The 25,294-nt window shown below is 41.0% G+C and overlaps 1 protein-coding gene across 1 annotated transcript; it reads left to right on the plus strand.

The window, feature by feature from the left end:
- The first annotated feature begins 21,003 nt into the window (after positions 1-21,003).
- On the plus strand, positions 21,004-25,255 carry ugt5d1 (UDP glucuronosyltransferase 5 family, polypeptide D1). The gene is made up of 4 exons (XM_086225818.1): positions 21,004-21,212; positions 22,202-22,509; positions 22,592-23,305; positions 23,929-25,255. The coding sequence occupies exons 2-4, from the start codon at positions 22,207-22,209 to the stop codon at positions 24,511-24,513; spliced, it is 1,602 nt and encodes a 533-aa protein (XP_086081944.1). The 5' UTR covers positions 21,004-21,212; positions 22,202-22,206; the 3' UTR covers positions 24,514-25,255.
- Positions 25,256-25,294: the final 39 nt, after the last annotated feature.

Consider the following 25,294-nt stretch of genomic DNA (forward strand, 5'->3'; position numbering starts at 1 on the left):
TCTCCATCTGTCTTCCACAGACATGTAGGTCAGACTGGGTTGTAGATTGATCTACAGCTGCCTGCGGCTGCTGGATGTCTATTCTCTCCTTTCTCCAACCCAAATCTTATTTTCAGCCCCATCAAGATTGTTGCTTTTATGTCTGCCTGGAGAATACCACTGATTTACTGCTTCCCGATGGAGATCAGACGTAATGAGACAGTAAAAGAGGTTGAGACAGTGTTAAATTACAGTCAGTGTGATATATGAAGTATTAGATGATATTTTGATAGCTGATTACCAAGTTTATCCAGGTCAAAATTGTTTCAAACAATTAGAAACGGGCCAAATGTTAGCTACACTTTATTTGAGATGAGACTTTCTTCACAGCCAAACTTAAACTTCAAATCAAATTCTCCCAATTGTTGCACAACAAAGTCCGACAATTTAACAATTCAGCAATGTCTCCCAGCATGTGCAATAGGGAGGAATCCAAACGAATTAGCAGAGAAAGATTTAAATGTGTTTAGCATTAGTGTGAGGTTACGCCACAAATCTTGCAATACTCCAAAAGCAGTAAAATGTCAGAAGGGCACACGTGAATGCATTCCCACTGCCTGTCGGCACTTGTATTTTCAATCCCACACGCAAACACACATTGAACTGACTGCCAAAGTCATTGATTGTCTGATATCCTGTATGGAAAGAGGGCTCTTGAATGGCTTTAAGGGAAGAGTGATTTGAGAATGGAACAGACAGTGACAGCGAGATCTCCTGGATTAGGATTGTATTTCACGTGTAAATAAGATGCTTATAGTTTAACTCCTGACTGCAGTGTAACACACCAGAGGCCCATGTAGTCTGAACAACCTCAAGATGTCCCTCTTGTTAGCAGGGATGGGTTCATGACACTGAGATCCCCAGATGATGTCACCAGCACAGATTCCTGGTTCTAGTGTGCATGATGTATGGCTTCAGGTTTCTCACATTTATGAGTCGCTTGACTTAGATTTTCTCAAGAACTAACAATATGCTTAATAAGTGTGAGCCGTGCATCTTTCGACCGCTGTGCTCATTAGTTAGCAGTTTTATTACTTGTTTTACAAAGGGTAAGAACCAATGAGCAGATCAAACTACCATGCAGGTAAAATAAACAAACAAACAAAAGACCTGAAATTACACAAACAGAGCAGAAAAGGTAGCGATAGCTAAAGTTAGCAACTTTTTTTTGCATCATCCATGATGAGGCTCTCAAAAATTGCATATTGTTTTGATTTGCTCCTGCCAAGAAAAAAAAAAGGGGGAACCAAAGACAAACGTGTAACTTCAGAGTGAGGTTGAGCTTTTGGGACAGAGTCATGCAATTCAAACCCTCCAACACTTTGTTTTACTGATGACATTTTGTCGGACTTAAGTATGAAGTGTGGCTTTAGATGAACTATGAAACTTCAATAATATTAGCCTGTTAACTCTCTGCTGCAGAGACCAGCGCACAAGACAATGGAAGTCCATGAGACTCTCAAACTGATATGCAGTCAGGTTCGTGTAACTGATGTATGAGAAACACCATATTTTATGACCTTCTGTCAGGTCAGATCTCTTTGACGCAGACGCCCACGACTACGTGGTCACAGATGGACTAATAACAAAGAACAGTGACGTGATGTGAACACGATGACACCAGTGACTTATGATTCCATTTCCGTCTGTTTAATCTTCAATGGCTTTTGGAAATACCATCATGAGAACGCTTGATGTTGGCCTGCTCTGCTCACAGGGGCAAACACACATAACCTTGTACAGTTGGATCCAGAGCCAGAACGCTGGAGAAGAAAACATACAAATATTTGTCTAATATAAATTGAAAAGCAGGATGTTTCAGAACTGTTTGTTATATAAGCTTAGATTTTCTTTGTGTTGTGATCATTCCACCAGAGGAGGATTTTTTCTTCTCTTGGTTGTTCGGCCCACAGAGATCCGGGTCACATATGGAGCAGGAGCTGGAAGGAGTCACAATCTTGTGTACATCCAGCTTGGCAGATGATTTCTGTCAAAATGACTGAAGGTTTCACAAAATCCCACTGAGTCTTGGGATAGATTCTCCTTGTAAAAAGTGAGATTGTTGGACCTTGTTAAGTCAACAACAGTGCTGATTGATTGGCTTTGAATTTCGATCAAAAGTCATAGCAAAGATATGACTTATTCTAACATCTATCAGCCACTGAAAAGAGGATGATTATTGGCAAGAACTGAATACCACAGAGAATTATCAGATTTCCCCCCTAGGGCTCCAGGCTTTGCACAAAAATCACAGCAATGAGATTAAAGATTAAGATGAGCTAATGCAGGAGCGCTGCTACAAAAAGACTGAGGCCCAGGTTGAATTTACAGGTTGGAGATAGGAGGTAAAATGTTTTGCACACAACAAGGCAGTCAGCTAAGTGAGCCAAACCAGACAGGAGCAAAACACAAAATCCAAAACCTCAAAAAACAGGCGAAGTCAAAACCATGAAATCAAATATGAGGAAGCAACAAACAAAAGCACACTTCTTACATATTTTGTCAATGATCAGAAATGACATTTACTCCCAAAGTGAAACAAACTGGAGACAAACTGTTGCATGTGAGAGAACAGTTATTCTACAACCCATCTGTTGGCAGGTGGCCCCAACCTGAAGGGCCTTCTGAAAGACTCTGGATTAATTCGGGAATGCATAAAAAACAAACAAAACAAAACAAAAACCCCCTTCCTAATGCTTTTATCAACATAACCTGGGAAATTTAAGGCCTCCAGATGAGGTTGCGTTTAGGAGAACAGACCGTACGAACGCCTCTTCCTTGCTCTGGTTAGAACGTCATAAATGAATTTTTCTGAAAGCTTCACGAGCTGTGACAAAAAATGCAGAGCCTGTGGAACTTGGATTCATATTTGCTCATATTTCTTTTGTAATATTTCTAAATGTCAAGTTTAGTAGCAAATATAAGTTTTGCAAACGTATTTTTTTCCAACTTGACTATATGACTGCAAAATGTAGAGTCCGTTTTACAACAACCTTATTTGATCATGCAGGTGTAATGTTGCCTCGCAACAGTGTTTTCATGCAGTTACAACTTGGATGCCAAGCCTCTCCTGTGCATGAGTTCCATTTGAAGGCCACAAGAGTCCTCAGTTTCTACTCTGACCTGTGAGTCTACAGCTGAACTGGGAGTTTCGCTATTTCACATCATGGGATGAGAGCACGTTGGATAATTCCATGGACCCATAACTGACGGGAATTCTCAAGACTTATTAGAACATATTGAATAGCTGAGTAGTTGTGTATCTTCACTTGGCCTCAGATCTCCACTTACACCCCCGGCTGAAGTCAGACTGTTTAGTGTCAGCCCAGCAACCTACGTTTTCTCAGTTTGACAATGAATCTTTCCTCATCTGGTCTGATCTGAGGTGGAAATCTATTAGAGAGACATTGATTCTGCTGATTGTGCCACTGAAATAATGGAACACAGATTTGATTGGGGAAACATGTGGTACCACACACTCTCACTTGGATTGAGAAGTAGCTAATAGGTTCCCATCATCCTTGACTTTCTTACTCTCTGTCATTTGAACTCTCTGACATGACGCTGCTTCTGTTGCCAAACATAAATCTTCCTTGGTTTGTGTTTGAAAGCGGGCTGGCTCAGACCTGCAGGTGTCTGTTTAGCTTCATGGCTAGTAGCCTATACCTCTGTTTTAGTACCGCATCAGAGTTGGTTGGTTGGTGTGAACGCTTATCTTTGAACACTCGTGGTACTTCACACTGTCATTTTGATTAAAAGAAACACTCATCAGCACAGAAGGAGATTTGCAACTGTGATTACTAAAGAATCTGGGCTCAATATCTCAGCTCTGAGCAATAATCAAAATAAAGATTTCAAGAAAGCAGGATAAGCACCAAGCAGCTGAGTAAAAACATCATGTAGTTTGTTTGTGAGACTACATCAAACAGTGAAAAAACAGGGCCAAAATAATGAGAAAGCTCTGTTTGCTAAGTAAATAAACCTTGAACCTTTCATATCCACTTTACCTCTGCTGTCAAATAACCTCACTGGCCAAACATGCAGTGACTCGCTTCACTACCAGCAACAAACCTGGAGTGACATAGATGAAGTAATGCTTGGGCATGTGCAGGTTTGCTTCGTAAAAAGGCTTGTCATGTTCAGTGTTTGGTCAGAGCCAGTATGATGTCATAGCTCAAACAGGGATGATACAACATTGTATTGAACTGGCGAAAGGTTATTAAGCGTCAGAGACAATGAGAAAACTCTGCTGTCATGTTTCAACAGTTTTCAAAAGTAATATTTTCCCATTGACCGCTAATAGGAATTAACCATGCATAGCAGGAGAGGAAATAATAATTGAGAAACACAGTGGCAAAACATCGCTCCAAAAACAATGTCTTGGTTACTCTGGATGATTCCCAGAGCTCATTGTCAGTCGCCGTAGAGAGAGTTGCTCCAGGGAAAACGGTCCACTCAGAAGTCCAGCATTTGTTCAAATCAGCTCGTTCTTTCTAGACCGAATGGTGCAGATTTGAGGTTTTTCAAAGCTAACTAATTACATTAAACTTGTCTGGCAGATAGATATCCTAATACCTTAAAACCAAACTTATTTGTATGACAAGACACCAGCAGAAACAAGAAATATTGTCTTTGTATCTCTTCAATTAAGTGATCATTTTACATTTTAAGGCAGTATGGTGGTGCAGTGGTCAGCACTGTGTCCTCACAGCAAGGAGGTTCTGGGTCCAAGTCCCGGCTCCAGCACAGGATCTTTCTGTGTGGAGTCTGCATGTTCTCCCTGTTCCTGTGTGGGTTCTCTTCAGATACTCCAGCTTCCTCCCACAGTCCAAAGACATCAAGAGAGGACGAGGCTGATTGATACTCTAAATTGACTGTAGGTGTGACTGTGAGTGTGAATGGTGGTCTGTCTCTATGTGTTGGCCCTGTGATAGACTGGTGACCTGTCCAGGGTGAGCGCCACCTCACTTGAAAGCTGCTGGGATAGGCTCCACCCCCCGCAACCCTAAACAGGATGAGTGGAAGAAGTTGGATGGATTTTAAATCTTTTTTTTTTAGTCCTGAACAGGTATCCCAACTGACCAGAGAAGGTGCTAGTGCAGCAGCCAGAACATAAACCCATTAAAGCACAATTGCCCTCTGTCTTGATCACCCAGTGTGTAAAATATCTATTAGTCATTAAAATGTCATTCGTTAACACAATAAAGATTCTGTGTTTTCTGTGTTAACGTTAAGAAACATTATCTGCATTCTCACAGAAGTTAGAAAATCTGTCTGAGAAAATCACAGCAGATTTGACTACATATGATTTGGTTGTTCTCCAGATGGAGACTTATTCCCCCCCCCCCCCCCCCCCCCACACACACACACACACTGACTCACCTCACCATTTAGAGAAACAGAGTAATGATGCAGTAGACTCACTCAGTTGTCAAGGCCAACCTTTTCTGGCCTTGTGTGTTATGGCCCCCTTGTCTTACGTAACCATCCCCCAACATCCAAACTGAGCCAGTCCCAACAAGAACAATAGTCTATAGAGACAGATTGCCACTGAGACGGGCCTGAGGAAATAGAGGCGGTAAGTAATTGCCCAACTGATTTTCAAGAGAGAAAGGTCAAAGAAGTATACGGGGAGACATATGAGCCAGAAAAGAGTGGGTTTTACTACAGCTGATCTTTGGTGCTGGAGAACTAAGCAGTTGTTCATCGCTCACTAGAGATACAAAAGATTCTTTACTGCATTAAAGTCTTGCGCAAGCATTTACAGATATCCATCCACACATTCATTTTCTATACCGCTTATCTGCTAAGAGTCACGAGGGGGCTGGACACTATCCCAGTTGACATTGGGTGAGAGGTGGGGTTCACGTCGCAGGGCCATCAGGAGCAATTAGGGGTTCAGTATCTTGCTCAAGGACACTTCTTCATGGTCACAGGGGGACGTGAGGATCGAACCAGCGACCTTTTGGTCGCTAGACAGCCACTCTACCTCTCTGCTCTACCACTCTGCTGCCATTTACAGATATATCTCCAGATAAACAACAACTGACATGTATTTATCTCACAACAAACAACATGGCACTTATTGGAGTCCGGATTAAAAAAAACCCACAAACAACAAAACATGGCAGCATTGCTCTCTCAACATATTTTTGACATGTGTATGTACTGGAACAGATGTGCTCAGCTTTAAGAAAGATTTGCTATCAAATGTTCTTTCCATCTGTTGTTTGTAGCATACAGTCACTGTTTGTCCCTGCTGGGACCAGGCCAGCTATTAAATAGCTTCTGATGGGAGCTGCGACTGAATCCAGTTAGTTGTGGTGAGATCATCTTTCAGTCAGTCAAAACAGATTCCACAGCACTTGTAACGCACATCAAGATGCACAATTGTTCCCATTTCTTACAATTACATGAGCTCAAGTACAAAATATAGCAATATTTGATAATGAATCCCTTCATTTTGCTGTGTACTAAGACAGGGGTAAATGTTCACTTAGTTTTTTTTGCCACACATCTTATTTAAATTTATATGCACAACAGTTTGAGTTGATTAAACCCCTCAAGTTTAACACCTGTTCATCTTTCTCATTCTTTCCTTAACACCATCAGTATTGTGTGGTACCTCCTTTTCTAATGGGAATCTAAATTTCCTTGAATTGAATCATTTACTTGTGACTCCATGTAGAAAGAGCCAGCCACGTATACTTAGCTTAAAGCTAATAGCAACCTGCTCGACCAACTACAAACTGCGAAATAGGCCACAATTGTATTTAGATATTTTTGGACTGTTTTGCTGTTATTTAAATTTTTTTTAGAGGTGGGTACGAGCTTCAAGCTAAAAAACAAAACAAAACGTGGCTGGCTCTTTCTGCATTCTGAAGTTACAAGGAGGCAATGTTTAACTTGACTTTAAAATACTCTTTTTGCATAAAGTACTGCTTAAACCCCATCAAGAAAATATTTAACTTTACAAAGCTTAACTGCTCTGCATTTCCAGGTGGATCCAGAGGGTTTGCATTTAGCTGAGGGAGGGTAATTTTGTCAATCCACAAATTAAAGTTTGGTCCTTAAATTTGATAAATTCACTGAGATTAATGGTCTCCATTGGACATAAATGAAAAGTGAAACAAACAGTCAAATTATGATTATATAGTGCTTTCATCAATCATACATTTACAATGATGTTCATATTTTTGTAGTTTGACTGTCACTTTATGATTTTGTAAATGTGCCACAGATAGCTCAGTCTTGACTGCAAATGTGTGCATCAAAGGCTTAAAAAATATTGCGTGTGTTGGTGCAACTGCACAGAGTCATAAAATAACACATTTCTCACATGTGTGACATTTTCAGTTGCGTAAGGCGAGCGACAGGGCTCAAGGGTCGACTGTGGCGCAATACTTGCAATAGGATCACGCCTATTCTGGTGGATGGACTCAAGCGTCGCAGCAGTTGAATTTACTCTCTCTGAAAATCTCAAACCGGTGGAAAGTATGATTAGAAAATGATAATAAACACAGTGGTCATCTGTTCTGTGCTTGATGTTTGAAGCTATTGTTCTGATTCATCAAACCCATCCGTTTTCCAAAGAGAAAAATAAGCTTGCATATGCTGTCAGCACTTTTCTAAACAAAGACTTGGAGTGAGATTGGAGAGGGTCTGTCATCGTAGGAGAGGAGGGGTGTATTGGCCAGTAGCCAGTTGGCACCTCACTCAGAAGTAGATTGACAGTCAGGGACAATGATAAGAAGAGTTAAAGTGAACCCTGACATGAATCTACACCGCACTGTTGTATCCAAAAGGCTAAAAATACTGAAATAAAAAAAAAAAAAAGGAAAAAAAGGGGTATTTTCAGGCACTAATATGTAACTTTTACACATAAATCCCTCACATTCTCACAAAGCTCATTAAGGCGAATCTCTGCATGTCCCCATATATGTTCGGAGATAAGATAAGATGAAGGACACACGTAATATGAAGGTGAGGAACGGTGCAAAAAACAGTTACCATATAAACAAGTAGAAATGTAAGAAATAAACAACAACATACACAACTGAACATATAGGGATTTGACAAAATACACTGCACAGACTCAGTTGGCCTTTTTTTTTGACACTGAAAACATTTATCCACTTTTTCACAGCCAAAACAGTAACTTGAGGGCTGGTGGTGGTGGTGGGGGTTATGGTATAGTGAACATGCCATTGGCGGTTGTTTGTATTAAATGGCACTGCCAGAAGAGGGAGACAGCACCACCATGCTCTAGTTTTAAGCCAAAATAAGCTCATAACTGGGATGGATTAGCCAGATTGTGGTGTCGTATTTGGTTGGTAAAGCCTCATATTGCGCATCAGGATAATTACTTGCTATCGGTCGTTATTCTTCAGTGGTGATTAATGAAATTGAATTGATTTTTAATGGACCAAAAGTTGCCAATCCTGAGGTAAGGCTAGAAAACTTCTCATGTGATTCTCACCTGTAACGTCAAGGTAGGGAGTTCAGGTACAGGGTGACTCTGCCCTCCAGATTTGGCCGAGCGTCAGAGTCTGACGTTAAGTACGTGTCAGACATTTCAACCGTCCATCTGGAGAAGCCTGTCAATGTAGGACTTTAATGGCAAACCCAACAATGATGAGAGGGATTAATTTCAAATTCCTTACCTTAAAACCACTCAGCGAAACTGTCAAAGCGATGGGCTGCTGGAAAAACTGATGCAGAGAATAAGTCACTAAAGACAGAACAAGGGGAGGGTTGTACATCAGGAGTGTGAGTGTGGGCTGTGTGTGTGTATACGTGTGAGTGCATCTGTGCATCTGTGAGATGACATCACTGGCGATGCTTGTTTGAGTGGAGTGTCAATGTCTGATGATTCTGTCTGCAGACAATAATATTCCAGATTTGGAAGATCGGGGGGATTTGGTGCATTTTTTCAGTCTGTTGGCTGCAAATACAGACTGACTGACTACATAAACTAGCCTTGGTAATTTGATAGATGACTGGAAACCTCGACAAACTGATGCATTGATGAAGGCCAATGTGTTAGGTGAAGAACAGTGAGTCCTCATTTTCTGGTTTCCTTTATGAAGAGAATTGGATAAATTAACAAGGAAGAAAGAACCTGAGATAGGGTCTCTGCTTTATGTGTGTGTGTGTGAGTGTGTGTGTGTGAGTGTGTGTGTGTGTGAGTGTGTGTGGATTTTTTTAGACAACAAAAGGAGAACAGTGTTGGATAAGAAAAGCTCTGCATTCTCTGTAGGAACATTTCAACCAGCTGAGAGGAGTGTGAATAAGACGGGGTGGTACCTACTCTCTATATCTGGTTTGTGTCAAGTTCAAAGTGTCTATCAGCACCCAGGGGCACTTCCTCTGAAAAAAACACAGCATCAACACACTCCCTTCTCTGCGGGTTAGTTTGAGCTTATTACCTTACATCTCGTTTATGTTCTTAGTGGGTGTGCATGCGTGCTCAAACATGAAGAACGTGGCTATTTCTTGAAGTTAATGGCTACTTAACTGTGGATTTATAAAAACAAACTCATCCAATTAGAAGACAGAGTGAAAATAGAGCTGGCTGTGTGAGAGGCCACATAGATTTAATTGACTATGAGTTAATGGAAGTGGACATTTGGTAATGGAGCTAACTTAACTTTGCCATGGAACATCTCTATAATACCGGACTAACTGACAAATAATGGTCAGACGTTGGATCATGTGTGGTTGAGCTGAAGTAACTGGATGGTGCATTTTCCATTTAGTACAAACTTGGAATTATTTCTAGGACTAAGACATTGATGATACGCCAAGTTCACTAGCACGCCCGATACCTCTAAACCAGATGTTTTCAAAGTGGGACTCCCCTTAGACAAAGCAGTACACCAACTTACATGTGCTTTTGTTTCTTGAAGCCTATATAAGATCATTATTATGTTATTTAATTCCATGGACCGTCGAGTATTTTGCCAAATTAGCCTAATATCGCTGTTTTACAGAACTTCAGAGTGCACCCAATCCACCAAAGCGGTCTGTCTTCAGACATTTATCAGTTTCTCGCTCTTGGAAAGCAGGAACAACATGATTCTCCATATGTCTGCGTCTGAACTGTAACCAAATCTCTGATTTTTTTTCTACCTCCATTCACCAAGCCTCCTCTGAAACTGCCTGAAAGTGCCCCCCCCCCCCCGAAAAGCTCTAGATATTTTTTCACGCCATATAAAAGGTATGATTAATGTATTTAGAGACAAATCCAAACATTATCTTCATGGAGGATACAAATTTGGTTCTCGGAGGACTTTAAGGGAAATGTTCTCAAATGTGTTCATACCTCATCTGGCTACATTAGATAAAGGTTGAGTTGTTAACTGCTTTCACTGGACAGAAAATTAAGCTTTTGTTAAATGACTATGTTGACCCTTTTGATAAAAATTCTCATCAATTACCGGTAAACCACTTGCATATGTTCTGGTTGAGTACATTTCTTCTACCAATGCTGTCAGGGCAGTAATCTGACAGGGCTAAGTGGGACATTCATCAAGCAATTGTTTTCAGCTGCTGCCTTTGCGTGAGCTCCAAGCAAATCTGGTTTTGTAACATTATCTGCTATATGTCTGATACTAATGATGGAACTCAACAACCTTACATGCTCCTCGGAGGGAAGGAATGTGAATAAAGTGCGGCTCGAAAAAATAAACAAAAAAAGACATGCATGGAAGGTTTTTGTTTCTGGACAACTTGGGGGTCTTTTGTGGCCTTTGCAGGAAATATTACCATCACAGTCTGCTTTGATCTTATTTTATGTATTATTTAGCAGGTTTTTGTCTTTACTGGACTACACGAGCAAACTTTAATGGTCTCCCTGCTGCACTTCCATAACATGACCTTACTCTTCACAAGCGCAGTAACAATCTATTTGGTATTCAATATGGTGCAAGAGACAAAAAAAACGGTGGGAACTCAGTCTGTAAAAGTGAAAATCTGAATTTGATTTGTCTTGCATTCCTAATTCCGCATTCATTTGTTGCTTTGATATTGAATGTTCTTCAAACAAGTTCCAAACATGAGAAGGACCACACACTTTCCTAGACGTTTTGCTGAATCAGCTCGTCTCCTCTTAAAACTAACTCTTGTTGGAAGTAGAAAAGTATAATTCTTTAGTCTCATTAAAAATGATTTATTGAACCCAGGTTCCTATATTACAGTTGTGGGACTCTACACTTAGCTATATACATAAAATGTGTAAAAACTGCTTTCTGTGCATGCATGCGTACAGTGTGGGAGTCGAGGTGTCTGGAAAATACTTTGAGTATCAATGAATTGATGTGTTTTGCATATTTGATGTGGGATTCTGGGTCTGTGATTATTGGGGTGGTGTCGTAATCGGAGGAAGGAGTCAGGACTCCTTCTGAGTGGGAGACAGGTAATTGGCTCAGACTCAGGGCTGGAAATTCAAAAAGCTTTTGACTTGCGGCCAAGTCATGATACAGTATGGCCGCCACTGGGGGTGGGAGGTTCAGGTGTCAAATCAGGGGAAACGGAGCCTGAGTGGGACTGTAAGGCGGGTGAGTATGTTTCTCAGACTGATTCTCTCCTAAACCAGTTAGCAGGTGATGTAGTATTCGGAAAAAGTTTCACTGAGGGTCGGGGATTAATGGTCATCTGAAATAAATTTTCTCAACTGGTGTATTTACAACTTTATAATCAAAAAGTTGGATTATTTACTACACAATATTAACAAATGATCCAAGTGAGCACATAATTTCAAATTAACTGTCTGAATGCATCTGATATGATTGTTTATATAAAAAAAACCTTTGTTTCACCCAGTTATTTCAAGATGGTGCAGCAAATCTGAAGAGACAAGAAATCAATTTTTATGAGATGAGGTTTAGTTCCTCCAAGTTCCCGATAAATAGCAACAGCTGAGATGTGTGTGTGTGTGGCTCTATCTATGGATGGCAACACACTTTTATTTATTTCATAAATATCCCCACCATGGAAACTGTTACGTGGTTACTCTGTAAGGAAGGAAACTGGTCTATTTCGATTTGTTATTACTTACATAATTTGAAATATCTGAATATTTTCTTTGGGTCTTTACTCTGAGATAATAGTGGTAATTTTGCTGTGTGGGTGTGTGAGTGTGGCATCATGAGCAGATTTCTCCACTGCTTACATCATACCGTGGCCTCAACAACAATTTTCACTGTTTATGGATATTTACTAAAGATTCACCAATGTAAACGATAAACCTCGGTATGTTTCAGAATACTCTGAACTCCGGTTGTGACTGGACTACTCGTAGTTCTGCAAGAGGTCTTCATACTTAACACAGACCCAGTTCATGAAAAACACTTCAGACTATTACATTGGGAGCTGTAAACAGACTTGACCCTCTGGCGCCAAAAAACACACTCATATGTGATTTTCAGCCTGTGCCTACAACGTTTTACAGGACATCACAGCCTGCCAGTCTTGTTTGGTTTGCGTCCAAAACGGTGGTTTACAAAGCTATAAATCTCTCTCTCTGTTTACACTGAACTCATAAAGTAAATATGAAACGCAGGCCATAAGAACAGGAAATGTATATCAGACGTCCCTTTTTTGATTGCAATGACCTCTCACATACTGGGTTGAACTGGGAGCCGTCCAAAGTCTGTACTGTCATAAAACACGCATCTGTCGGCCAGTGCTCCACACTTCAATGCTCATGAAGATGATACTGGCAAACTGTTGAAATGTGGACAACTTCACAAGGTTACTTACTGCTTCACAGTGAAATAAAGCAAAGCAATCAATATGTATAGCGCGCAGCTAACCGTGGCAAAATGTAAAGGTCATAGGTTAATCAGATTTGACAGCTAGAGCACTGCAGAGTTTCAAATTTGGCGTTTAGTATTTTCTAAAAGGATACAATTTTGTGATTAGTGTTTCAAAGAACTGGAATTTTACCAGTAAGAGAACAGTTATTCCCACGATGGATGAGGCGTAACAGAGATGTCCTTTCCTTTTCCTGTGAATGTGCTGTGTTAGCCAGCAAGTGTTGGGTTGTCTCTAAAGATTATGGTACAAGATTTGGTAGATTTGACATTTCAGAAAATGTGCAAAGCAGATTTACAATTGGGAAGCAGTTGAATGTGAGTATTTCAGGCTGTTGTCATGCAGTACTTGCAAAAAGCAATGCACTGGAATTGTGTAACTGTGAGCCAGAAGGGAGTCACTGGGACATTTGTCTTTTTTTGTGGTGACAAATGCAGGTGTTTTATAGCTAGATGTTGACAATTTGCAACAAAATATTGCAATGTCTACAAATTCAAAAGAGAGGGTGAAACATTTTGTCTGTGCAGCCACATCATGTCACTGGATATTTGTGGGGTTTTACTAAAACTCGTCAAAACAAAAGGGTTCATATGAATATCTCATGGCAATACTTTGAAATGAAGAAAAAATACAATACAAAACTGAATTGAATTTGATCTAAAAAAAAGAATCTCATTTGAAGCAAAAAGTAGCAATTTGGTTGTGTATTCTGGGTCTGCCCATGGTCACTGTTCAATCTGATATGTTGTCAGGTATAAACAGAACCTGCAGTAACACGTTAGCTCATATGAAAACTGTTTGACTGTTTCATAACGTCTCAGCACAAAGCTGATGACTAAACCAGAAGAAGGGCTGTCCAAAAATAATAAAGAACCTATTCTATAACATGATTCAGATGTCAGATGCAGGATTACGTCAAATATTGCGAATCAATCATCACGTTCACAATAATGTGTGTGTGTGTGTGTGTGTTTTTCAGTGTGCATGACAGTGTGTAACATGCATGTGTGGAGTTGAAGGCTCTTTAGACAGCTGTCGGTGCTCCAGTGACGTTCTCCATGTCCGGAATGGTACAGCCATTGAGCTTTACAAACGGAAAAAAAAAGCTGTTCACACGTGTGCAAGACTGCATCTGTGCACACATGTGCGGGGGTCAGCGAGCTGCCCCCCCACCAACACCACTGAATCATGTCCACTGATGGATGGCAAATGACCTTGAGGATGGCACAGATGACTTAACTCTACTGCATTTGTATTTCAAAGGTGATTTTCTTTTTTCTTTTTTTACCTGCGAACACGTGCAGCTGAAATACACTTTCAACTCATCTGTCAAATACTGTGGTTGTCTGGGAAAGTTTGTCTGTGAGCCAACAGCAACACAGACGGCGCTCAGTAACTTCCAATCTTTATAGACTATAAATGATGCAATAGGCTGCTTTACTGTGTGGGGTCTCTACGCAAACAGCCCAACAGCTTGTCCTGTTATTTACGTGAGACGCTTTATGATGGATTGCACCATAGCTTGTTGATAACATGGGGGGAGAAAAGCTTTAACTCATCTTCAGCTCACAGCCACAGTGGAAGACAGGGGCGTTGGCTGAACTGTTAACCATCAGGCACAGAACACAGATCCTTCTCCACTCATTTTTTCTTATACTTTTAAAAGACTGTTTCCATGCGTTTTTTTTCCTTCTTCCATGTGACGGTTAGGCATTGCATAAAAATATAAGGAGGACACTCGAAAAGGAAGGAAATTTTGGATTTGATTTACCATATAATTTGCACATGTTGTAGCAAATACAGCTGGAAAAGTTACTGCAGGAAACCCAGACATCTGAAACTTGGGTGACAGCTGACAGAACGAGCAGATCTGCATGTTGTTTGTCCCCCTGCCTTTGATTACTGACAAACCAGCAACCAATTGCATTTGACAGCTGGACTTGAAGTTCTTCACGCCGCAGGAAATTAGAAGAAGCAATTTTATAAAATAAAATTAAAATATCTCTCCTTCAGTTAGAAACAAATGCAGAAATGTAATAAAAAAAAAACCTATTACACAGTTAAAAACTTAAGAAAATGTGAATACTCAAAGTGCTATAAATACTTCAAGCACAAAGTGTAGCAGGAGGAATGCCAACAGTAAATATGGTATCATATGGCTTGTACTGTAGTGTGTGTGTGTGTGTGTGTGGGTGGGGGTGGGGGGGTCTGCCCATGTTCAACAGTTCAGCAGTTTAACAGCTTTGGGGAAAAAAGCTGTTTTGTAGTTTTGTGTGTGCGTAGCGTCCTGCATCACCTGTCAGAGAGCTGGAAGTGGCTGGAGGAGGTGGCAGGCAGGGTGTGTAGGAGGCCCTGCTCCTGCACTGGGCCTGGTCAATGTCCCCAATAGCTGGTAGCTTGGTTGGAGCTGGCAAGCTGAGCTGTAATACAGTAACTAGTTGCCCATATAGCAGACTGGCTCTTCTCTGCTTCCTCAGGGGGAAAAAAAACAAGAGGTGCTGCTGGGCCTTTCCAGTGACGGTGGAAGTTTGTAAAACTTACCATCTATCTGGGGTCTGTCTTGGCGGGGGGTCACTTTCCTTGTCTTATGAAAATCCAATGGAGCCTGTTTTTGTTGTCGAGGGCAAGATTGTTAGATGAACACCAGGCCGTCAGGTTCCCCACCCCGTCACTGCTGGAAATCAGGCCTATGACTTTTTGTGTCATCCATGAAATCTGTTGCTAGGACATTCATGGATGAGGAGGGCTTCACACACACCCCTGATGAACACCAGTGTTCAAGGTAAAAGTGGTAAAGGTTTTGTGTTTTCCTATCTTGACAGATGGGTGGAGTTAGTCAGAGGTCCAACACAGTTACAGATGGTTAACTTCAACTCCCAGGATGTGGAGTTTGGATAATAGCGTGTTGGGAATAACTGTATTAAAAGGTACAACTAAAGTTCAAAAAGAGTCTCCTGATTCATGTCAGGTCTTTTGCATTTCACAGCTGGTTGATACTCAGTTTATTGTCGGCCTTTATCAGCCTGCATATACTTGAACACCTCATAATGCAGCGAGAAGAAGCAGATGCTAATATGTTGTGGTGCACTGATCCTCTGGGATTCCATGACAAAACAGTCTTCAATTAAATCTTACTGAAGTCAGCCTGCAAAACCAAGTTTAAATAAACAGCCCAAACAAAGAGTGGACAAATCAAAGGCATTATACCAAGATGTGGCCTCTAAGCAGATTTATACTTTGACTCTTTTCTTTCCTTTCATTGAAGCTGTGTATAAGGAGTGAGAAAAATTAAAGGTGACTTTGTGTGTATGTTTATATTGACACAATAAACTAAGTCCTTCTGCATGAGTAACCAAAGAGATGTCCAACGAGTGACGTTTCTTCTTCCGAAGAGAAATTCCATCCATAAAGGACAGAGACTTAAAGGATATCAATCTTTTCTTTCTAGAGCAGGTTGGCGCACGAGAGAGAAACTTCATCGGGGTTTATCTTGTGTTTGTTTTTGAAGGTTTTCATCTGTCAGCTGCAAAGATCCTGCTAACACTCAAAAGATCATCATCTCCACCCTGAGGAAACTTGACAAAAACACGGACACACACACACACACACACACGTCACCGGGAGAGTCGCTTTGCAAGTGTATACCTGCTCTCTCTTTCAATCTATACTTGGAAAAAGGAGGACAGAGGAATGTGTGATACACAGAGGGGACACTGACCGGGGTCTGACCAGATTTTTATCGTCCAACAGAGTATCGTCAAAATGTTTTTCCTTGCCCATAAAAACAACTAGAATACAATTTTACTAAAGCAACTTCAGCTAAGACTACTTCAATAACTACAGTCAAATAATTTTTTTGCAACAGAGAATGAGTCACTACAGCGTTATTCCAAAGAAACCTGACCATTTCCAGAGCCTCACCTGCCAGAGCTACTCAGAATTCATCTTCTTGGATCGGTCTGGCACCAATAGTGGCAACTGTTTCAGACCGTCAGCCAGTAAGGTGCAACAGTGAGCCTCCTTTTGTCGCGGGGCATGCATTGTGGAAAATGAACAACATTTTCCTGACCTGAGACCTGCGATTTGTGTGATCATGATAGTTCAGGCCTCTCTAAACCTTTGAAACAACTGTGATATCAGCTATTTCTCAATATTTGACCTTTTCAAGGTTTTTCACAATTAAGTCATCGGCTTTGCTGAGTCTTGAATGTATTATATGTGTCTTTAATTACACTATTTGATAAATGAGGAATTTTAATTGTTTAATAAAACTTTTGTTAAAGTTTCACATCTTTTCCACTTGTTGTTGCCAACGAGTTTCCTCCCTCTTTGGCTTTTGGAAACAAGGATGTTTCTGTGCACTTTTCAGATGGGCTTCCAAGAAAAATTAAAGTTTTTCCAAGTTAAACTTCACCATTCAACTACAATATCCGAATGATCAAATCGCCCTCTTCCTCATCACCATTATTCATACTGCCTTACTTCTAACACTCAGGTTTGGTTGTATGGTTGATCCTGACTTGAAACATAATTATTCTCTAGGTCCCTTGGTTAAACGCAGTGGTTCTCCAACTTTTTTGGACCCCTCCGTGCTTCATAGAATTGTAACTTCAATTAATGACTTACATTGATTAATATATCTATCTATATATATTCTTCTGCATCCATTAGGTGCTAGGTGGCACCAGTGAACATACATCATGTCGCTGTCCAATACGTGAAGACAACACAGTACATTGTGTAATCTAAATGGTATTCACCACTAGGTGCAGGAGGACTGACTTAAAACTCAGCTTGTAGATGTCTTCAGGTTGGGACTCTAATGATCCGACCAGACCGAGTGCAGTTAAAGTTTTGTGTTCTGTGGCAAAATACCAAAATATGCCCCTTTGCCATGGTAACATTGTTTAAATGGAGGAGTAAAGCTACATCAAAGATCTCAAAACATGGCATTTCTTGTCACCACCCAGTTGCAGTATAATTTCCTGCCTAAAACGTAATAGGCTAGTCAATGGCACATTCCCCGCCCCTCAACCAAGTCTGCAGAAAATTGGCCTCATCGTTAAATCCTGTAATTAATTCATTCATCGGCCTGCTGTCATACTCTAGGTGCAGCATTCTTTCATGCTCTTCTCTCATCGGTCATGTGCAGCGCTGCAGAGACCCCTGACTGATGCATGAGTCACATATCGCTCTGCATTTCCACCTAGTCATTTTCCTGTCTGGAATCTTGTTGAAAAATGAAAGTGCCATGTTCATGCTGTAACCAAAAGAAGCCTTTGATACTGTACTGGCAGGTTTATTTAGTTAGACTTACAGTAAGCTGTTACATAAGATGGCACCTGCTTGTATGCATGGCTCAGCGGACTTGAAATGTTATTTTGCTTGTTTATATCTGGCTGTTAGTCACTGAGAGGGAGTGATTTCATTTGACAGGTGACGATGAACAGTGTATCCTAAGTACCTTGTCTCTGATCTGTACTTGTGGGTGTGTTTGCCTTCCTTGATATCGTCGGAACGATAATAAATAAGAGGAAGCACCTGGAAAAATAAGGAACAAGTGATAAAAGGCGACGGGGAGCAGTTTCCTGCTGTAGCTAATGTCTGTTCAACACCGTAGGGAGCTATTTAAACAGCAGTTCGCACAAAGTCACTCCATCCACTTGTGCTTATTATAAAGGCTTTCTAATGGCAGAGGCATTGATGACTGGGTGTTGAGTTCCTCCATGTTTTAAAGTTCAAACATCCTGTGCAGAAGTAAGACAATGAATCCTTCAGATAGGTCTACTAAAAGATAAATTTTAAGAGGTGAAAGAGTAAAGTAATTTCTTTTACCGCCTTAGTCATAGCATCACTTTGTCTGGTGCTGTATTTTGGCACGCTGCCTGCGACAGTGTTTCCTCCATCAACAAACCTCCAGATGATGGAATTTGTCATGGAAGAAACAGGATATCAGTTTCTTCTGCTTAGCTCAAGAACCCCCCCATTGCATCTAGGGAAAGCTTTTATTTTTAGTAAGATGAATCATGAACATGTTTGCAGCAGAATGGAGTGGAACAAGAGGGCATGGGAAATATATATTCCACGTGTTCCATCTGCTTTGGTCAGCAAGGACCCCCCCCCCCCCCCCCCAAAAAAAATTCAATGAGGAAGGGTGGATGTCTTTATTGCAACAACCCCCCCATTCAACTTAGACTAAAAAAAAATACTAAAACCTAACTTGTTTATTGGCTAAAAATTTGATTGGGCCATTTCCATGTTCTGGTCATGGCCCAATCACACAGCAATATCGCAGTTGTAAAGAAACAAAGAGCCACCTTAGCTGGTTTTGCCCTCAGGTGGACTAGTACTTGTCAAGCATCTATCAATATTGGACATGCTGCTCTCCAGACACAAAGGCGAAGACAGAAACAGCTGGTAACTTAAGTCGGAGCTGAGGGGGAAAAGGGGGTTTTCCCCAGCTCTCATTTTGTTGCATTTTGTCTTTTTGAAAAAAGACAACATTGAAACAAGGGTAAGGGCCCTGTAGATCACTGGGCTCCTCTGACCTATGGTACCTTGTCAGTCTAGACATAATTTCTCTCTCATACAGAGGCCACACCAGTAGTAGAAAACAGGCCTAGAGCCAGTAGAGTCTGGTGTGCAAGTAATTTCCCCTGCTTCGGGGGGGATAATTGTTCACATCCATAGGACAAAATTGAAACTAGAGGAAATTAAGACTTTACAAAGTTGTGTCAAGAACCTGTGATTTCAGATCTTAATGACTTATTAACATGGCATTACAGACCTTCCACTTCTTTCACCAAAGTTAACCTATCTGCATTATTATAAAATTAATGATACTTCTAACCAAGCCTCCCTTCTCATTGCCTCCTTAATTTTCATGTTTGAAATATGACATTTTTCCAGACAACAGACTTCTTTGTCTGCGTGACTGAAACGGCACATCAGAAGCACAACTGCTGTAGCTGCAGCTTACACTGGAACCAGTCAGCCAGATTACAGCTGTGTAAAGCATTTGAAAAAAAAAAAAAAAAACAGGTTTACACCAACATGTGCTTACAAGTAAGAGGTACAGGCAAGGAATTGTGAAGGGGGGCGGCAACAGATATTGGGTTACCACATGCTTGGTCACTCAAGGGTTGCTCACTGGTTTTGCAGGTCATCTACTCAGGTACGTCTCCTTTGAAGACTTCATTTTATATCCATAATAACCAAAAGACTAAAGGATAATTGTTTTTAAATTATGTATAAAGTACACTTTCAAAAATTTGAACTCATTTTGACTGAGAACAGCAGTCAGTGGCCAAACCATCTGGCACAGAGTTTGAGTAAACAAACCCACAGGTCAAAAGCCTGGGTGAGTGTACACACGTATGTATATATGAGTGAACCAAAACATATACAAAAAAAAAACTTTACGCCACCTGTATTTTCATGTGGATTACCGTTACATAATTCCCTTAACCTACACAACAGGTCATGGATTCATGTGACCTGAGCATTATTCTCAGGTGACAAATTCGCTCACAAAGCCAGGATAGCAGTAGGCACTATTATTTGTGGCTAAACAGCAACGGTAAATACAGCCATGACGACAAGTTAGAGATAACGTCTCTACTTGGATGTTATCGCTCAGAGCGCCTGCAGACACGTGCCGCTTGCAACTTATTCACCTGATCACCTTTGAAGTTTGGACTCAAATATATGAAGATTCTATGAGATGAGGAGCGGCCGGTGTGCAGGGACTTGGCACGCGCAAGCATCTGGGTAAGTGAATGCTTGGTATATCATACAGTTTATGCTCCAAGTCATCGTATCGGTGTACCTTGTATACATGTACATGTACATATAAGAATAGAGTGTAGTGAGAGCTAGAGACATCCTTTGGCAAGAAAATCACAAGTGTAGTTGTGTAATACCCTGAAAATAAGTGATTATTTAACTTAAGAGTCTTCATAGCTACGTCAGGAGAAACCCGCCATGCTTCATCTGTTGTGGAGCAGGTGAAACAAAACAAATGTAGAAGCAGACAATTGATAACACAAATTAAAAACTAAACTTCCCAAAAGACTGACTCAACAGAAGACAGCCAGACATAACTTACCAAACTGAGCAGACGATCAAACAATGACTGAAGCAGAAAACTGAAATATAAACTTCACTAATAACACAACAAGAAACAGGTGGGAGAACAGGAGGACAGAGAAGGAGCTGATTGGTTGAAGGACACAAGTCACAAGGCTTCGGCTGAAGAGGACTGATTAACTGATGAGACACAGGTGTTCACACAAACGCAGCGGGAAAAAGACAAAAGACAGGAAGGAAAGCAAACAGACAAAAAAAGAGAAGTGATGGTATGATAAAAGCAAATGACAACAACGGAAGAAAAACACAAGACTGATAAATCTACACAGACGCAGTCTTGTGAACAGTAAAAATATCATGGATGTTTTTGTCACTCCCTTTTCATGGTTTAACTGCTGTTTTCATCATGCGTTTAGTTTTTCATGTAGCTGAATGCGTTTGTGCGGCATTGGAGCTAAAAGAGCCGGACAACAAAGACTGATGAAGATGAGGATGGGGGCTGTATCCACTTACTTGAGTCCAAATTCTATTTGGAAAATGAATATTTTGACATGCTAGCGCGTAGTAAAAATCTGTATCATGCGTATTTAGAAATGATTAAGATCTTAGGTTCGCCAAATCCGAGTTGGAAGCAGGAAAGTCAGATGCAGTTTCTGGTGACGGCTGTTAAAAAAGTCAGTGGGCTGGGAGCAACTCAGATGGTGTTTGATTTTACGATGTAATCCATCCGTGACTCCTGTAAATGGTTATTTCAGCCATTTTGATCGAATAAATAAAAGAGCTGAAAGAAACTGTGCTTTAATCAATATATTTCCAGAAAAACAGGTAGATATTCACAGGTGGATTAGTTCCTAGTGACCATTTCTGCTGGGATCCTCTGTGTTACTGTGGGACTCCTGTGGCTGATGAGAGGTGCAGGGCAGGATGTGTAGGAGCGGTTGACTCCAACTCAAGTGCAGCACTTCAGTATTCCAAACTGATTGCTTCTTGCTGGATTTGAACAGGAAATAAGAGAGGAAAAAGACTCCAGGCTGGACACCGCTGTTTAGGAAGATATTTCCTGAATGTTATACAAGTTTTGCACAATTTTTCATGCTGAGCGTCACTCGCCATTTGTGTTGTCTGCATAAATATGAAAATGTTGTAAGGAACTATAGAGCATTACTTCTCATAGGTTTTAGAATTAAAAGAGAATCTCAGCCTCCTTGTTGAAAAAGAAGGGCCCTCTTGGCTAAATTGTTTATTTCTGGTATCTTAGGAACCATGCCAAAGCATTGTGTCGGTGGAATATTCATACTCCTTGGTGTCTGTCTGATTTCCTTCACACCACCATGCGATGGAGGCAACATTCTGGTTTTCCCAGTGGATGGCAGCCACTGGATCAACATGAAGATCCTGCTGGAGGTGCTTCATGCCCAGGGACACAACATCAGCGTGATAAGAGCCTCCACCACCTGGTACATCCCTGAGACGTCTCCAATCTACACTTCCATTACAGTTGAAGTGGACTTAGGAGAAGACAATATGGAGGACTTTTTTGATGTGTTCCTGCAAAAGACTATGAAAGTAAGTCATGATGAGAAAGGCCAGTTGGCTCATGTGGCCTTCCACATATTAATACAACCGTTCCGTTGTCTATGTTTTTCAGGCACAGAGAGAAGGGGCTTCATTTCTTACTTTCTTCAAACTCACCAACGATTTCCTAGCTATGCTCACTAAGGCTCATTCATTATGGTGTACTGCTCTTGCTCACATCTTTGATGATAAAAATTTGGTAAAAAGTTTAAAAGATTCCCAGTATGATTTGGTCCTCGCTGACCCGGCCATGGGAGCAGGAGTTGTACTAGCCAAGTATCTCAAGCTGCCCCTGGTGCTCAACGTTCGCTGGATCCCTAGTGGAGAAGGTCACTTTGCAATAGCCCCCTCACCACTGTCCTACATCCCGGTGGCAGGGTCGGGCTTAACAGACAAAATGAATTTCTTCCAGAGGGTCAAGAACATGCTATTCTACGGCCTTACAGTTTTTCAACAGAAGTTCCTGATCGGCCCACGTTATGATGTCATCTGTGATAAATATATCGAGGGTGGATGTGACATCATATCCCTTCTTCAGGAGGCAGACATTTGGCTGTTCCGTTCAGATTTTGTGTTTGAGTTCCCTCGACCCACAATGCCAAACGTCATCTACATCGGTGGATTTCAGTGCAAACCATCCCAACCTCTGCCAGCGGACTTGGAGGCGTTTGTCCAGAGTGCTGGGGAGCATGGAGTGATCATCATGACTCTTGGCACTTTGGTGAATGCTTTGCCCAGTGCGGTTGCAGATGAGATTGCTGCCGTCTTTGCCAAGATGCCACAGAAGGTAACAGATGCTCAGTGATACACCTCTGCATTGACGTGAAATGATAAAGTTGTTAAAATATACAATCTAATATGTTTAACCTGGTGAAAGTCAGCAAAAAGTCAAACATTACAGGTTTTGTTTTTTTTTAAACTGCAGGCTGGGCACCCATCAATGTGTTAAAACTCGCTATAAAACTAAGGAAAGCAGCAGCTTTGTTAATTGTCCATCTGTCTGTCGAGCAGCGGGATCACACAAAAACTATGTGGCCGGGTCTCTCCAACAGACTGAAAGAGAACAGCCAGAGGCAAATACAGAACACATTACATTTCGGGGTGGATTCCATGTAAAATGGAGAAATAAAAAAAACATTTTGGTTACATTGGCCTTGGCAGATGTCCATGCTCCCAGTAGAATTACACAAAAATGACTGAGCTGATTTTCAGGAAACAGGGTAAGGGGATGAAGTGTAGGCCAAAGAGGAACTCAATAAATTTTATTGCAGATCAGTTTTTCAAAGCAAAAAACCCCCAAAAATCATAAAACAATGGGCTCAAATAACCCTCCTAGTGCTCTGAGGGATCATATATCATCTGCTGGTGCACAGAGAAAACATGTATTCACCATGACTCTTTTTCTTTGAGGTAATTTGGAGACATAAAGGCCAACATCCATCGACTCTGGGCAACAACACCCTGATAGTGGACTGGATGCCACAGAAGGACCTCCTTGGCCATCCACAGACCAAAGTCTTTGTGGCTCACGGAGGAACCAACGGGGTTCAGGAGGCCATTTACCACAGCGTTCCTGTGCTCGGCATACCTTTGTTCTTCGACCAGTACGACAACCTTTTACGTTTACAGGAAAGAGGCGCTGGAAAGATCCTTCAGCTGGCAGATGTTAATGGCCACACTTTTGAGCAAGGTCTGAAGGAGGTGCTCCATCAAGACAGCTACAGGCTGAACATGCAAAGACTATCATTACTGCACAGAGATCAGCCAATGACACCCTTGGATCAGGCTGTATTCTGGGTGGAATATGTGATGCGCAACAAAGGAGCTCCTCACCTGCGTACAGAGGCCTACAAGATGCCCTGGTACTCGTACTATTGTTTTGATGTATTTCTGCTCTTACTGACGGCTGCGACTGCACTGCTGCTTTCAGTGTTGGCGATTTTCAGGTTCCTGTGCTGCAGAAGTAGAAGAAAGACCAAATCTAAACAACACTGATGCGGGTTGAATTTGTTTACAGCCATGTAAAATTGTATTTAGACAATGTATCCTATATCAGCCACCTTTTTACGATGCAAAAGATGCTAGTTTGTTTACTTCCAACCTGTCTGTTTTAGGTACTTTAGGTAGATTCTTCCTGCTGTAAACACTTAACCATACAACAATATTGCTACCTCTTTATGAAAAATTATGCGGCTACAGTTCAAATCATGAAACTGATGTGACAAGTAAATTCATACAAATCTTCAGGAGCAGTATTGGAATGACTGCTACATCCAACAAAAATTTGCTGTGATTTAATTGTGTTAAAACAAAATCATGCACAAGTAAGGACCTTACTTGCTAAGCTTTTTTGGATGCTGTGATAACATGACGCTTTGTTGGGTTATTTAACAAGACTGCAAACATTGAAAAGACCACAAACGACTTCTTCTTCATTCTTGCTTTTGTAGTCTTAGCAAAAGTAAGTTTGACAACACATGAATTTGGTCATTTTAATCTGTATAAAGACAGGTACTAAACAGATCTAGCCCTCCTCTGTTGAAATCATAGCTGTTAACTCTCTTCTCTAGATATATGTAAACAGACTCAAACTATGAAATAACTGAAAACTGTTTTTAATGACAATATAATCTTCTAGTGACTTAAGCCTCTTTAATTATGAACGATGAAGGATAAAAACACAGATTGTAGTCTAAATGTTGAGACACTGAGAATCTCTAGGACTAAATAAACTTCTTTCCCCCTCTTTTGTACTGAATTCCAAATGTGAATAAAA

Source organism: Aulostomus chinensis, chromosome 15 (genome assembly GCF_037954235.1).
Source record: "Aulostomus chinensis isolate RoL2024-O1b breed Wild chromosome 15, RoL_Achi_v1.0, whole genome shotgun sequence".
Lineage (NCBI taxonomy): Eukaryota > Metazoa > Chordata > Actinopteri > Syngnathiformes > Aulostomidae > Aulostomus > Aulostomus chinensis.

Coding starts and splice junctions, on each gene's coding strand:
- ugt5d1 (XM_086225818.1), top strand. CDS start 22,207: ATGCCAAAGCATTGTGTCGGTGGAATATTCATACTCCTTGGTGTCTGT. Junction 22,510..22,591: donor TCCTGCAAAAGACTATGAAA/GTAAGTCATGAT, acceptor TATGTTTTTCAG/GCACAGAGAGAAGGGGCTTC. Junction 23,306..23,928: donor TTGCCAAGATGCCACAGAAG/GTAACAGATGCT, acceptor TTTTTCTTTGAG/GTAATTTGGAGACATAAAGG.